At 53.2% G+C, this 14,181-nt stretch overlaps 1 protein-coding gene across 2 annotated transcripts in view; it reads left to right on the top strand.

Annotated features, from left to right (window-relative positions):
• UNC13C (unc-13 homolog C) overlaps positions 1-14,181 on the top strand; it is a 66,261-nt gene that overhangs the window by 42,216 nt on the left and 9,864 nt on the right. For both annotated transcript variants that reach the window (XM_044438813.1, XM_044438814.1), the window contains 7 exons: positions 24-157; positions 2,118-2,203; positions 2,445-2,571; positions 3,539-3,635; positions 4,087-4,230; positions 11,233-11,310; positions 12,246-12,323. In XM_044438813.1, the coding sequence (XP_044294748.1) occupies positions 24-157; positions 2,118-2,203; positions 2,445-2,571; positions 3,539-3,635; positions 4,087-4,230; positions 11,233-11,310; positions 12,246-12,323 (744 nt within the window). The remainder of the gene's footprint in view (positions 1-23; positions 158-2,117; positions 2,204-2,444; positions 2,572-3,538; positions 3,636-4,086; positions 4,231-11,232; positions 11,311-12,245; positions 12,324-14,181) is intronic.

Below are 14,181 nucleotides of genomic sequence, written 5' to 3'. Positions count from 1 at the left end.
TTCTCTCCCCCTTTTGCCCACAGAGTAAAAAGCAAGATTTCCCCCGGGAGGAGCAGGGTCCAACCACCAAGAACCTGGACTTCTGGACACAGCTGATCACCCTCATGGTTACCATCATCGACGAGGACAGGACTGTCTACACCCCCGTCTTGAACCAGTAAGGGCAGCTGTCGGGGAGGGAAAGCGGCCATGCTGCGAGGGAGGGTGCTGTCTCTCCACCAGGTCTCCCAATGTCTGCACAACATCTCCAGGTGTTTTCTGCGCCCAAAAGTCTGGGGAAGAAATGAGTGGCGCTTGGAGAATTGCAGAGGGAAGGTGTGATGTGACTGGGAGCAGCCCCTGCTTTTGAACGGATCTTCAAAAGGAGGCTTTGCGCAGAATGTTTGTGCTGCCTGGTTCACTTGTTAGTGAGCTGACTGCTTGTGCAGCGGTCGCATGGTGGGTGGGACACAAACCTGGAGCTGTGGCCCGTGCCACGTCCGGAAGGGCCCCGTGGAGGGAAATACCTGCGAGCGGGCGCTGCCTGGGCGAGCAGAGCAGGCCTTTCCTCCCTGCACTGACTTCCCCGCTGCCTGCAGATGGGCGTCAGGAGAGGCCTGCAGTGCCGTGGGATGGTCTGCCCCCCTGGCTGGGCAGCGGCTGCCTCCAGTCGGACCACCAGCCCCCAGGAACGGCTGCCCAGTGCAGTGGCCCCAGAGCAGGGCAGCCACTGAATTCCTGGCCCCGGCTGCAAGGGTTGGGTTTGCAAAGGTGAGCCCCCCGACTCTTTCGCCTTCCCTTCCCTAATGCTGCCTTTGCGAGGAGCACCACCCAAGCCGGCCATCTTCTCTGCTGGTGCGCTCTGCATCCCCCGGGAATTAAGATCAGCAAATAAAGAGGATATTTTAAAAATGTCAAATTTGCATAGCACTTCTGAAAGCAGAATAATCCGGAAAAGATTATCTAGCGCCTAGTTGTGGAAAATGCATTAAAAGCTCATTCTTTCCCTTCACATGGAGCTGATGCTTCCGAGATGCTGTGGAATTGTGCAGGGACATGTCAAGGCAAGCCCTGGGCCCCCGCATCCCCACATTTGACAGCGAAAAGACAAGCTCCCTGTTGTTTGGATTCCCAGGGAATAAACACGCACACGCGCACACAGCCCAGCTGCCTCTTTCACAAGTGAGCGCAGGCCAGAAAAGGAAGCGCCCGTCTGTGCGTTCTCCAGATGGTTGCCTACACAGATGGTGCGGCTGCTCCCACTGCCAGATTTGGAGGAAGATGCCGTCCGCACGGCGGAGCCTGTGAGCCCGGGCTCTGCTGCGCGTGTGGAGCTTGCACAGGCGTCGGTGTGGGGGTGCTGGTGCTGACGGAGGGGTGCCTGTGCACTGCCTGGGCTAGCGCCCCCCCATCCTGGCCTCTTGCCTCAGGGTTCCTTTCATTTGGTACACTAGTGGGGCCACAGGGGAGGCTGAAGAAGCCGCACTCCCTTCGTGGTCGTGTGTGACACCCACCTTCTCTTTCTGACCGCGGTGCAGCAGTGCCCTCGGGTTTTCCCCGGGAAAATGTTCATGCGCGCCCACACATGGCCTCCACCAGGCTCCTTCCCAGGTGTGGGGTTTGCCCTGTGCTGCGTGGGCTGCCCTGCCGATGCCCACCCGAAGAGGGGGAATGCATGGCACATTTTCTTACCAGCAGTTGGCAATGCTGTGAAAAGCTTTCTGCTGGAGCCGAACGTGAAAGCCCCAGGGGGTTGCTTGGGTGCTGGGGCTCAGCACCCAGCTCTGCCTTGTACGCAGTCCTTTGCCACACCTCCATGGCAGCCATTTTGTGGCAGTGCCTCAACAGTTTCCCTGGTTGCCTGACGTGGCCATGGCCCATGAAGCTTGCCTGCCCTGCCCTGTGCTGGCCCCCTTGTCTTCCCAAGGAGTTCTGGGGGCAGTCCTTTCCGCACACTGCTGCCCGCCTGGGACTTGCTTCCTGCATCTCAGCCATCCTGTTATGAGTAAGCAGGTGGAGGAAACCAGCTGGAGTCACGGTCCCGCTCCTGCAGGGGTCCCGGTGCTTGGGAGGCCCCAGGCCACACTGGCCAGCACCACTGGCTGGACTGGCAACATCCTGTGCTCCGTTTCTTCTAGGTTCCCCCAGGAGCTGGATATGGGCAAAGTCAGTGCTGAGCTCACCTGGACCCTCTTCGCACAGGACATGAAATACGCCCTGGAAGGTAAGAGGGCAAAGTGCAGCCTGGGGGCACTGTGGGGGGTGGGGTGTCACACAGGGGCTTTCCACCACAGGGAGACCTTAAACCAAGGAGCACAAAGCAAGTTCAATAGCTTAGCAGATCTGGAACATTAAGTCCGATACGAGTTGGGCCTAAAATGTCTGGTGGACACTGTAATTTTATTTTATTTACAGCTGCAGTTTTATCAAATATTTTCTCTTTATTTTCTTGTGTTCCATTACAGAGCATGAAAAGCAACGGTTATGCAAGAGCACAGATTACATGAATTTGCACTTCAAAGTGAAATGGTTTTATAATGAATATGTGCGAGAGCTCGCCTCATTCAAAGATGCAGTGCCTGAGTACTCTCTGTGAGTGTCTGCATGCGCGTCTGCCCTGCCGGTGGGGGAGCTGGGGAGGGGTTGAGTATTGCAGAGGGGAGGAGAGAATGTCTCGAGCTCTTATTTTGTTTGTTGAGCTCTGTTTTCTTTAAATATTCGTCCAGTACAGCCTTGAAACCAGATCCCATTTAAGTCCATGCAGCGCACTTAGAATTTTAAATATCTTTCCTATGACTTTATCCTGTTTTTTGAGCAAGGGACAGAAGAATGGGGATCCCTTTCTCCGCGATGCAGTTCTTGTCTGCTGCTCTGAACTGAGTCCTCCTGCAGGCACCAGAAGCCTGATGGGAGCCGTGCCCAGGCCAGGAGGCCGCCTGGGCCAGCCCTGCCGCCGCAGGAGGCTGGCACTTTGGAATGGCTCCCGGGGCAGGAAGCAGCAGCGGCCTCCGCCTGCCCTGCCTAGCCCACTTCCTCCCCTGCCCCAGGCTGCACTTCCCTGCAGCACCCTCTTGCGGGCATGCCAAGGAAGGCCCATGCCATTGAGGTTGCCCCATGCCCAGTCTCCTGTCCATCAGCCTCGAGGCGCTGCTGCCACCGCCCCCACTCTCTGAGCAGGCTGGGCTTCCTGGCACCTCTCCCTCAACAGAGGCCGCAAGGCAGCAGCTCAGCCCCCAGGCCACTCCCAGGGCCCAGCAGCAGGCCTGGTGGACCGAGCACCGTCGGAGCGTTCAGGAGGAGGCCTGCTGTGGCACGCCTGCCCTTCCTTCCCCCTCAAAGATTTCCTGCAGTAAGGGAAACGGTGAGAGGAGTGGCGAGCAGAAGAGGGCAACATCGGGTGCGCCGTGACATGCTAGGAACAAGGCAGGGCTGAGGTGGTGCCATAGAAGGCCAGTCTGGAAGGGCCCATGAGGTTCATCAGGAGGACGCGTGTGATTTCGAAGGGACAGGGCTTGTCCGGCCAAAGTGGGCTGAGGCCCTCCCCGGTTTCCAATCCTAGATGGTTCGAGCCTTTTGTCATGCAGTGGCTGGATGAGAATGAGGACGTCTCCATGGAGTTCCTCCACGCTGCCCTCGAAAGAGACAAGAAAGATGGGGTGAGAGGCGCCGTGAAGCCGAGCCCCCGTGTCGGCCGTGCTTGTCATCCCAGTGTGGAGTGCTGGCACGAGGGTCCTGAGGGCCATGTGCCCTGCTGGGCTGGCCCAGCCGGGGGGGCAGGAGGGGCGGCGAGCCTGTGCCGGTGCCACTCCTGCCAGGTGCCAGCTCGGGCCGTGTGATTCTTTCCAAGGCCCAGTCCCACTGCGCTCCCAGTGAGCTCAGTGCAACCCCCAAGGAGCTGCTGTTGCAGCTATTTCTGGAGCACTGTTTTGGGGTGAGGCAGGAAAAGGAAGTCTGCAAAGGGGAATGGACACGGCCAGCCTTCTTTCCCAGGTGCGGTCCTGGTGGCGGGGAGCTCAAACTTACTGGCTGCCCAGAGAGCATAACACTAATGGGGCGGCTTTTGGACAAATCCGATCGGTACAGTTGCGGTGTGGCTTTCCCCTGTAGTTCCAGCAAACATCCGACCATGCGCTCTTTTCCTGCTCTGTGGTGGACGTCTTCACGCAGCTGAACCAGAGTTTTGAGATCATAAAGAAGCTGGAGTGCCCGAATCCCGAGGCACTGTCACACCTCATGAGGAGGTTCGCCAAGGTGAGTTTTCAGCACCTCATCTTGGCTGTGTCAGGCTTTGCAGGATCCTGTCCTCATCATATTTCAGAGCAGGTTCACTTTAAGCTCTAAAGTTCTTACTGCAGCTTTTACACGGTTTCTGAGGGACTTCCTTCCTCTCCTTGTCAGGGGAAGGAGCTATTCTAGCTCTCTGTCTCATCACAATCCATTCCCTCGGCAGATTTCTTGTCTATCCCGACAAGACCTGTGTTTTCTGGCTGGTCTAGAACACTGGGGCCACTCATAGGACAGTGAAGGTGCTCGGCACCTCCAAGGCAGGTGCAGGCAACAGAGAATCCCTGCTTGGGAGCAAGAAGCAAACTACCTGCTGGCAGGGCAAGCGTCCGCTCGGCAAAGCTGTAAATGGCTGCGTCAAAGGGCCAGACTCCCTGGCACCTTTCTTCACTGTCTTTCGCAAGAGCTCAGAGCAGCTTCTCTGAAGGGAGGCGTGCGATGCCACCGTGATGGAAGTGGGCCGAGGCAATGGCAGAGGTGCCTCCCGACAGCCCCGAGGTGCCACTCTGAGAGTTCCTGAGGGACAACTGAGACGTTTCTGCTGTCAGCTCCTCCCGCCTTTCTTCTCAGCTAGGCCTTTTCCTTGGTTCCCCTTCTGTTGCATGTGAGCGGATGGATAAGGACAGTTCTGTGGGGTTCCAAGGCAGGCTCTGCCCAGCCATGTCCCAGCTGCACTGTGGACAGTGATGGCAAACCTGTGGCACGTGTGTCGCAGCGGGCACACAGAGCCCTCTTTGTCGGAACGCAAGCCAATGCGTGCCAGCACTGCCCCAGCAGCCAAGCATTGGATAGCAGCAGACACAGGGGCCTTGCACATGCTCAGAAAGGCCTAGTGGTGCCAGGCGATGATGTCACAAGCCACGAAACATAAGCTGCGACATGTCCAACTTTCGCATGCCTGCTCAATGCGCTGCCAAGGAAATTTATATATTTGCTCGGACAGTCTGTTTTCATCTTTTATTGTAGTGTTGGCACTTTGAAATAAGTAAGCAGGTTGTTGGTTACAGTTTGCATATTTGATCGCTCAAAGATTCACCATCACTGGGTTAGGGTTATCAAAACGAGGTGCCCTGGCATGATTTTGATGGTTGGAATGTGTTCAGAATGGGCTGAAAAGATGAGCTGGGCAGAAAAAGCTACTCAAGGAAGGCTTTTTCAAAATGGCATTATTTTCAATGGCACTTTAGCCCTATATTAGGGTTCGGGGGTGCACCAAAGTAGGGTTAGGGTTAGAAAAACGTGTTGCCCTGGCATGATTTTGACTGTTGGAATGTGTTTGCAATGGGCAGAAAAGCTGAGCTGTGCAGAAGAAGCTACTCAAGGATGGCTTTTTCAATATTGCATTATTTTCAATGGCACATTAGCCCTATATTAGGGTTCGGGGGTTGCACCGAGGTAGGGTTAGGGTTAGAAAAATGAGGTGCCCTAGCATGATTTTGATGGTTGGAATTTGTTTGGAATGGGTAGAAAAGCTGAGCTATGCAGAAAAAGCTAGTCAATGAGGGCTTTTTCAAAATCGCATTATTTTCAATGGCACTTTAACCCTATATTGGGGTTGAGGGTGGATGCACCAAGGTAGGGTTAGGGTTAGAAAAACGAGGTGCCCTGGCATGATTTTGATGATTGGAATGTGTTTGGAAATGGCAGGAAAGCTGAGCTGTGCAGAAAAAGCTACTCTAGGACGGCTTTTTCAAAATAGCATTATTTTCAAAGGAACTTCAGCCCTATATTAGGGTTGCGGGGATGCACCAAGGTAGGGTTAGGTTTAGAAAAACGAGGTGCCCTGGCATGATTTTCATGGTTGGAATGTGTTTAGAATGGGCAGAAATGATGAGCTGGACAGAAGAAGCTACACCTGGAAAGCTTTTACAGAATCACATTATTTTCAATGGCACATTAGCCCTATATTAGGGCTAATTAGGGCTATATTAGGGTTCAGGGGTGCACAAAGTTAGGGTTAGGGTTACAAAAACAAGGTGCGCTGTCATGATTTTGTTGGTTGGAATGTGTTTGGAATGGGCATAAACGATGAGCTGGACAGAAGAAGCTACTCCAGGAAGGCTTTTTCAAAATCATATTATTTTCAATGGCACTTTACCCCCATATTAGGCGTCGAGGGGTGCACCATGGTAGGGTTAGGGTTAGAAAAACGAGGCACCTTGGCAAGGTTTTGGTGGTTGGAATTTGTTTGGAATGGGTAGAAAAGCTGAGCTGTGCAGAAAAAGCTACTCAAGAAAGGCTTTTACAAAATCACATTATTTTCAGTGGAACTTTAGCCCTATATTAGGGTTAGGGAAGTGCCCCAGGGTAGGGTTAGGGTTAGAAAAACGAGGTGTCCTGGCATGGTTTTGATGGTTGGAATGTGTTTAGAATGGGCAGAGATGATGAGCTGTGCAGAAAAAGCTACTCAAGGATGGCTTTTACAAAATCACATTATTGTCAATGGAACTTTAACCTGATATTAGGGTTAGGGGTTTTCACCAGGTTAGGGTTAGGGTTAGAAAAACGAGGTGTCCTGGCATGGTTTTGATGGTTGGAATGTGTTTAGAATGGGCAGAGATGATGAGCTGTGCAAAAATAGCTACTCAAGGAAGGCTTTTATAAAATCACATTATTGTCAATGGAATTTTAGCTCTATATTAGGGTTTGGGAAGTGCACCAGGGTAGGGTTAGGGTTGGAAAAACGAGGTGTCCTGGCATGGTTTTGATGCTTGGAATGTGTTTAGAATGGGCAGAGATGTTGAGCTGTGCAGAAAAAGCTACTCAAGGAAGGGTTTTACAAAATCACATTATTGTCAATGGAACTTTAACCCTATATTAGGGCTAGGGGTTTTCACCAGGTTAGGGTTAGGGTTAGAAAAATGAGGTGTCCTGGCATGGTTTTGATGGTTGGAATGTGTTTGGAATGGGCAGAGATGATGAGCTGTGCAAAAATAGCTACTCAAGGAAGGGTTTTACAAAATCACATTATTGTCAATGGAACTTTAACCCTATATTAGGGCTAGGGGTTTTCACCAGGTTAGGGTTAGGGTTGGAAAAACGAGGTGTCCTGGCATGGTTTTGATGGTTGGAATGTGTTTAGAATGGGCAGAGATGATGAGCTGTGCAGAAAAAGCTACTCAAGGATGGCTTTTACAAAATCACATTATTGTCAATGGAACTTTAGCCCTATATTAGGGTTTGGGAAGTGCACCAGGGTAGGGTTAGGGTTAGAAAAACGAGGTGTCCTGGCATGGTTTTGATGGTTGGAGCGTGTTTAGAATGGGCAGAGATGTTGAGCTGTGCAGAGAAAACCACTCAAGGAAGGCTTTTAGAAAATTACATTATCTTGTATAGAACCTTAGCCCTATATTAGGGTTAGAGAAGTGCACCAGGGTAGGGTTAGGGTTAGAAAAACGAGGTGTCCTGGCATGGTTTTGATGGTTGGAATGTGTTTAGAATGGGCAGAGATGATGAGCTGTGCAAAAATAGCTACTCAAGGAAGGCTTTTATAAAATCACATTATTTTCAATGGAATTTTAGCCCTATATTAGAGCTAGGGGTTTTCACCAGGTTAGGGTTAGGGTTAGGGTTAGAAAAACGAGGTGTCCTGGCATGGTTTTGATGGTTGGAACGTGTTTAGAATGGGCAGAGATGATGAGCTGTGCAGAAAAAGCTACTCAGGGATGGCTTTTACAAAATCACATTATTGTCAATGGAACTTTAACCCTATATTAGGGCTAGGGGTTTTCACCATTTTAGGGTTAGGGTTGGAAAAACGAGGTGTCCTGGCATGGTTTTGATGGTTGGAACGTGTTTAGAATGGGCAGAGATGTTGAGCTGTGCAGAAAAAGCTACTCAAGGATGTCTTTTACAAAATCACATTATTTTCAGTGGAACTTTAACCCTATATTAGGGCTAGGGGTTTTCACCGGGTTAGGGTTAGAAAAACGAGGTGTCCTGGCATGGTTTTGATGGTTGGAACGTGTTTAGAATGGGCAGAGATGTTGAGCTGTGCAGAAAAAACCACTCAAGGAAGGCTTTTATAAAATCACATTATTGTCAATGGAATTTTAGCCCTATATTAGAGCTAGGGGTTTTCACCAGGTTAGGGTTAGGGTTAGAAAAACGAGGTGTCCCGGCATGGTTTTGATGGTTGGAACGTGTTTAGAATGGGCAGAGATGTTGAGCTGTGCAGAAAAAGATACTCAAGGAAGGGTTTTACAAAATCACATTATTTTGAGTGCAACTCATCCCGATATTAGGGTTAGGGAAGTGCCCCAGGGTAGGGTTAGGGTTAGTAAAACGAGGTGTCCTGGCATGGTTTTGATGGTTGGAATGTGTTTAGAATGGGCAGAGATGTTGAGCTGTGCAAAAAAAGCCACTCAAGGAAGGCTTTTAGAAAATTACATTATTTTGTATAGAACTTTGCCCTATATTAGGGTTAGAGAAGTGCACCAGGGTAGGGTTAGGGTTAGAAAAACGAGGTGTCCTGGCATGGTTTTGATGCTTGGAATGTGTTTAGAATGGGCAGAGATGATGAGCTGTGCAAAAATAGCTACTCAAGGAAGGCTTTTAGAAAATCACATTATTGTCAATGGAACTTTAGCCCTATATTAGGGTTTGGGAAGTGCACCAGGGTAGGGTTAGGGTTGGAAAAACGAGGTGTCCTGGCATGGTTTTGATGGTTGGAATGTGTTTAGAATGGGCAGAGATGATGAGCTGTGCGGAAAAAGCTACTCAAGGAAGGCTTTTATAAAATCACATTATTGTCAATGGAACTTTAACCCTATATTAGGGCTAGGGGTTTTCACCAGGTTAGGGTTAGGGTTAGAAAAACGAGGTGTCCTGGCATGGTTTTGATGGTTGGAATGTGTTTAGAATGGGCAGAGATGTTGAGCTGTGCAGAAAAAGCTACTCAAGGAAGGGTTTTACAAAATCACATTATTGTCAATGGAACTTTAACCCTATATTAGGGCTAGGGGTTTTCACCAGGTTAGGGTTAGGGTTGGAAAAACGAGGTGTCCTGGCATGGTTTTGATGGTTGGAATGTGTTTAGAATGGGCAGAGATGTTGAGCTGTGCAAAAATAGCTACTCAAGGAAGGGTTTTACAAAATCACATTATTTTCAGTGGAACTTTAGCCCTATATTAGGGTTAGGGAAGTGCACCAGGGTAGGGTTAGGGTTAGAAAAACGAGGTGTCCTGGCATGGTTTTGATGGTTGGAACGTGTTTAGAATGGGCAGAGATGATGAGCTGTGCGGAAAAAGCTACTCAAGGAAGGCTTTTACAAAATCACATTATTGTCAATGGAACTTTAGCCCTATATTAGGGTTAGGGAAGTGCACCAGGGTAGGGTTAGGGTTAGAAAAACGAGGTGTCCTGGCATGGTTTTGATGGTTGGAACGTGTTTAGAATGGGCAGAGATGTTGAGCTGTGCAGAAAAGGATACTCAAGGAAGGCTTTTAGAAAATCACATTATTGTCAATGGAACTTTAACCCTATATTAGGGCTAGGGGTTTTCACCAGGTTAGGGTTAGGGTTAGAAAAACGAGGCGTACTGGCATGGTTTTGATGGTTGGAATGTGGTTAGAATGGGCAGAGATGATGAGCTGTGCGGAAAAAGCTACTCAAGGAAGGCTTTTATAAAATCTCATTATTTTCAATGGCACTTTAGCACTATATTAGGGTTCGTGGTGTGCAGCTGGGCACAGTTAGGGTTAGTAAAACGAGGTGTCCTGGCATGATTTTTATGTTTGGAATGTTTTTTTAATGGGCAGATATGAGGAGCTGGGCAGAAAAAGCTACTGAAGGAATGGTTTTTCAAGATCGCCCTCTGTTTAATGGAGCTTTAGCCCTATACTTTGGTACCTTTGCTCACAAACTTAATCCTTTCCAGGACTGTGGTCGTGACCCAAATTGGTCGTGACGCAAATTAAATTTCCCCATATGGTTCGATATAAATAAGGTTAATCCATTCCATAACCATTTTTTTTAATCAGGAAAATGTGAAGCAAATTGACAAAGAACAAGAAAGGTTGAGGCCATCTCCCCGCCCCCACCCACAGCCCTGCTGCGATTGTGCCTGTCATTCCTGCGCGTGCCCATCATCCCATCAGACAGGCGCAATCGTGGGCCCACTGGGGCAGAGAGAGACGGGCGAGAATGGGGCGTGCTGGGGGTCAGAGAGAGGGGTGCGATCCCGGCCTTCTCCCCGCCCACACCCCCAGCTCACTCGAATGCGTGGGGAGATGGCTTCGATCTCGGTCACCACGCAATGAGGAGTTCGTGACCCACGTCAAAATTTTCATGAAATTTTTGTTCACGACCCAACATGGTCTGGGAGCATGACAATTTTATCTTGAATTATTTTTTCCACCAATTTTCCTGGAACAGATATTGAGATAACCTACTTGCCATGTCCCAGATCCCTGCTTTGATCCCCCTTTAAAAATTTGTGTTGTGTTATTGCAGAGACTGATCTTAGCTACGTGATTCCTGGTTTTATTAGATGATCAGCAACTGCATGTTTGATTCCTTAAAGAACTGAGGTGGATACTACCCAGGCCTAGCAATGTGCTCGCTTTTGGCTTGTCCAGAAATTCTAGAACTCTGTTTCTGTTCAGCACTGTTTGAACTTCCTTCCTGAAAATATCAGTTTAGGTGTGGATCTCTGCCCCGTGTTGTTCACGCCAACATTCAGATAGTAACATTCAGCTGCTCTGTTCTCTTTTGACTCCCAGCTTTGCCCGCGGAAACCAGAAGTGGTTTCACATTGGGCCAGATGAGGCAGGCTCAGCTAGCAGGTTGCCATTCCACTGTTGGGAATGATGGGGCGGGGGCACAATCCCACCCCTCAGCTTAGTGGACAGGTCAAGCCAGGGAATGAGACTGGCTCCAGTGATGGCCGGGTGTGGGGGGCTCCCGGGAGGCCCTTTCCTGAGCAAATGCCCCTCAGTCGATTACTGCCCTCCCGTTTTTTTGTTGCAGACGATCCATAAAGTGCTCACTCAGTATGCTGCTATCATAACAAATGATTTCAGCTCTTACTGTGATAAGGAGAATGTGGTGAGTAAAATTGAATTAGGGTTCCCTCAGTGTTCGCTCTGCAGCCGTCAGGTGGCCAGGAGAGGGGAGGGGAGGGGAGGGGAGAGGAGAGGAGAGGGGAGGCCTGCCAGGGAGGGCTGCCCTGGCTGGAGCGCCTCCGGGGGCAAAGCCTGCCTGTCTTTGCTGTGTGGGGACCAGAGTGTGCTTGGCTGGGCCTTTTCCCAGTCTCAGCTGCCCCGCAGTGCTGCTGTTCCTCCTGGAGGGGGCAGCCTGCCCGAGCCGCTGCTGCTGCTTCTTGGATTCCTTTCTTTGTCAGCACAACCCCTGTTCACCTGGATGCCTCGTTGGGCCGCTGTCCCCCCCCCACCCTTTCCCTATCACCAGGCAGCTCAAAATGATGCTCCGGAAGATGCCACTCTGGGAGGTTTCCACGGCCACAAAATGAGCCAGTCGGGGTTGTCACTGGGCAGCGAAATCCAAGGGTGTGGGACAGAGATGCAGGATGCAGGGAGAATGCCGAGGCAGGGCGGGCGCCACGGGCGGCTTCCAGGGCTTGTCCAGCCCCCACGCCCCGATCTCAGGGACCGCTTAGGAACTGTGCCAGGGAGGAGCGGGGGTGGCTTTGCCAGGAGGGACTGCGCCTCCACACAGGGGTGGGGGCTGTGCTGAGTGGCTTCGAAGCCCACATGAGGCCTGCCCCGTGGCAGCCACATTAGCTCAGGGTGCCTCGCACGGGGGCTAGGCTGAGGACACAGACCGACCTTCCCACCGCCCTCGGAGCGCAACCAGGGAGGGCAGCCTCTGCCCCTGTTGCTCGGTGTGAGGGGCCCGCACCTAGCCCCAGCCCCGGTTCCTGTTCCAGAACAGCAGCCCCCCCCCTTGGCCCTCCCCGCCCCCAAAGCCTGCTGGCCCCAGTGGTCTCTTCAGGACACTCACAGGGTATCTTTTGCCTCCAGCCCTGCATCCTGATGAACAACATCCAGCAGCTGCGAGTCCAGCTCGAGAAGATGTTCGAAGCCATGGGGGGGAAAGAGGTGAGTCAGCCCCACAAGCCCGTGCCGCCTGAGGACTCGAGGGCGGGGGGGAGGCAGGCCCCCGGGGCGTTCGGGGGGTGTCCCTGCAGATGGAAAAGTAGCAAGGCAGGCAGCCTTCTGCCGAGCCCTTCTGCAGGCTGAGCTTCATGTCCGGCTCACCTGGCCAGGAAGTTCTGGCAGGGGCAGCTGTGCCGCCCCCCTGGAAGAGGGGCAGGACACTCACGGGGCTCACCTGGGGGGCACAGCCAGCAGCAAGCCTGTCCGGGAAGCACACGTCATCGCGGTGCTTGCACACCTGGAGCAGCTGGAGGCTTGGGGAAAGCTCCTCTTCCCCCAGCACTGATTGGCTGCTCCCTGGGATGTCATGAGCCCGTCCCTTGCCCCCCGCTCGGGAGCAGTTTTTTTCTCGGCGGGCCCATTGCTTTTCCTTGGTTTTTCACACTCTTAGCAACTCGTACTGGGTTTCGAGCTCTTTTGTTTTTAAGGGAGCAAGTATCCCCCAGAAAGAATAAGCGCACGTGCCATGCATTAAAAAGGCGGGACTCGAAGGCACTTACCACAGTGGAGGAGGAGGCGGCGGCGGCGGCAAGGCACTCTGGCTCAGCCCCTGGTTGGCCTGTGTCCCCCTCCCCAGTGGGCCCAGTGCCCCTGGAGTGTGTGCCCCGTGCGTCCGACCCATGTGTCGCCACACTACGCGGAGGGCGACTGCTGCCGGCCAGGGCTGCCCGTGGCGGGAGGAGCACCTCGTGCCCCCTGCACGCGGCCCACGCGGCGACGTTCTGCGTTCTGTCCCGGTTGGCTGCCGCCACCGCCGCCGCCTCCAAATGGAGACCCCTCGGGGGCCGGTCATCCCAGCGCTGCCGGGGCCTGCCCTCGCTGCCTGAGGGGTGGGGGGCAGCCCCGGGCTGCGCCTTTCTGTAACGTGTCCTCCTGTCTTTGTCCAACACCTTGACCGTGCCATTCCCCGAGCAGAAGCAGGAAGGAGCGTGGTTCTCTTACGAGGTTTGTGCTCGCAAGCATCTTCACTTCTCTCTCCTGCACTGCGAGGCTCGTGTGCCTGCTCCGGCGAGAGCATCCGCAGGCGATGCTCAGGCACCCGAAAGAAAGATCCGCGGGGCCTCACCCGATGCGGCGGATCTTTCTGAGGACGGAAGGGTGGCTCCTCGGTCCGACCGCATGTCACCACAACCCTGCCGTAGGGAAAGGCCCGGCACCTTTCCACAGAAGCACCTGGGCTTGCGCCGGTTTGATGCCACCAGGGCACTGGGCTGAAGCCAGGCGTGGCGGGGCAGAAGCAGGGGGGGCGTGGGGCAGCAGCCGCCAGAAGGGAGGCCGACAGGCTCCCCCTCCTCAGGCCCAGAGGGACCGCTGCGAGGTTCGTGCATGGGCAGACCCCCTCAGGGGAGAGCCGTTCCCCCGCCAGCTGCGCCTTGGCTTTCCTATGCCCCCTCCATCAGCGGTCCGCACCCAGCACACACTCACGGGCTTCCCCGCCACCTTCCTGTACGAGCACCTCCATTGTGTCACTCGGCACTGGTCCCCACCCACCGCGGGTACCAGCACATTGATAAACGAGCCCCTCGGCTTGCCTCCCCCCGGCCACACACTCCGCAGCCCTGCCACTCCATACCAGAGGCTGCGAGCCGAGAGGGAGTTCTCCCTGGTCCGGCAGATGCCCCCCTGCGCCCACCAGCCCGCTCTGTGGAGCAAGCAGGTCGTCCGGCGGGCCCTTCACGCCTGGGGTGACGCTTCCGTCCTCGCCTGCCCTCCGCGAGGGTTCTGCCAGTGCTCGCATGGGCCACGGGGACTTGGGTGGCCTCTTCCCCCTCCCATCACCCACCGGGCAGGCTCGTCCCCA

This window comes from Varanus komodoensis, unplaced genomic scaffold, assembly GCF_004798865.1.
Source record: "Varanus komodoensis strain SLA01 unplaced genomic scaffold, ASM479886v1 scaffold33, whole genome shotgun sequence".
NCBI classification, from domain to species: domain Eukaryota; kingdom Metazoa; phylum Chordata; class Lepidosauria; order Squamata; family Varanidae; genus Varanus; species Varanus komodoensis.
The sequence above is the reverse complement of the archived record's forward strand: the minus strand, read 5'-3'. Positions and strand labels throughout refer to the sequence as shown.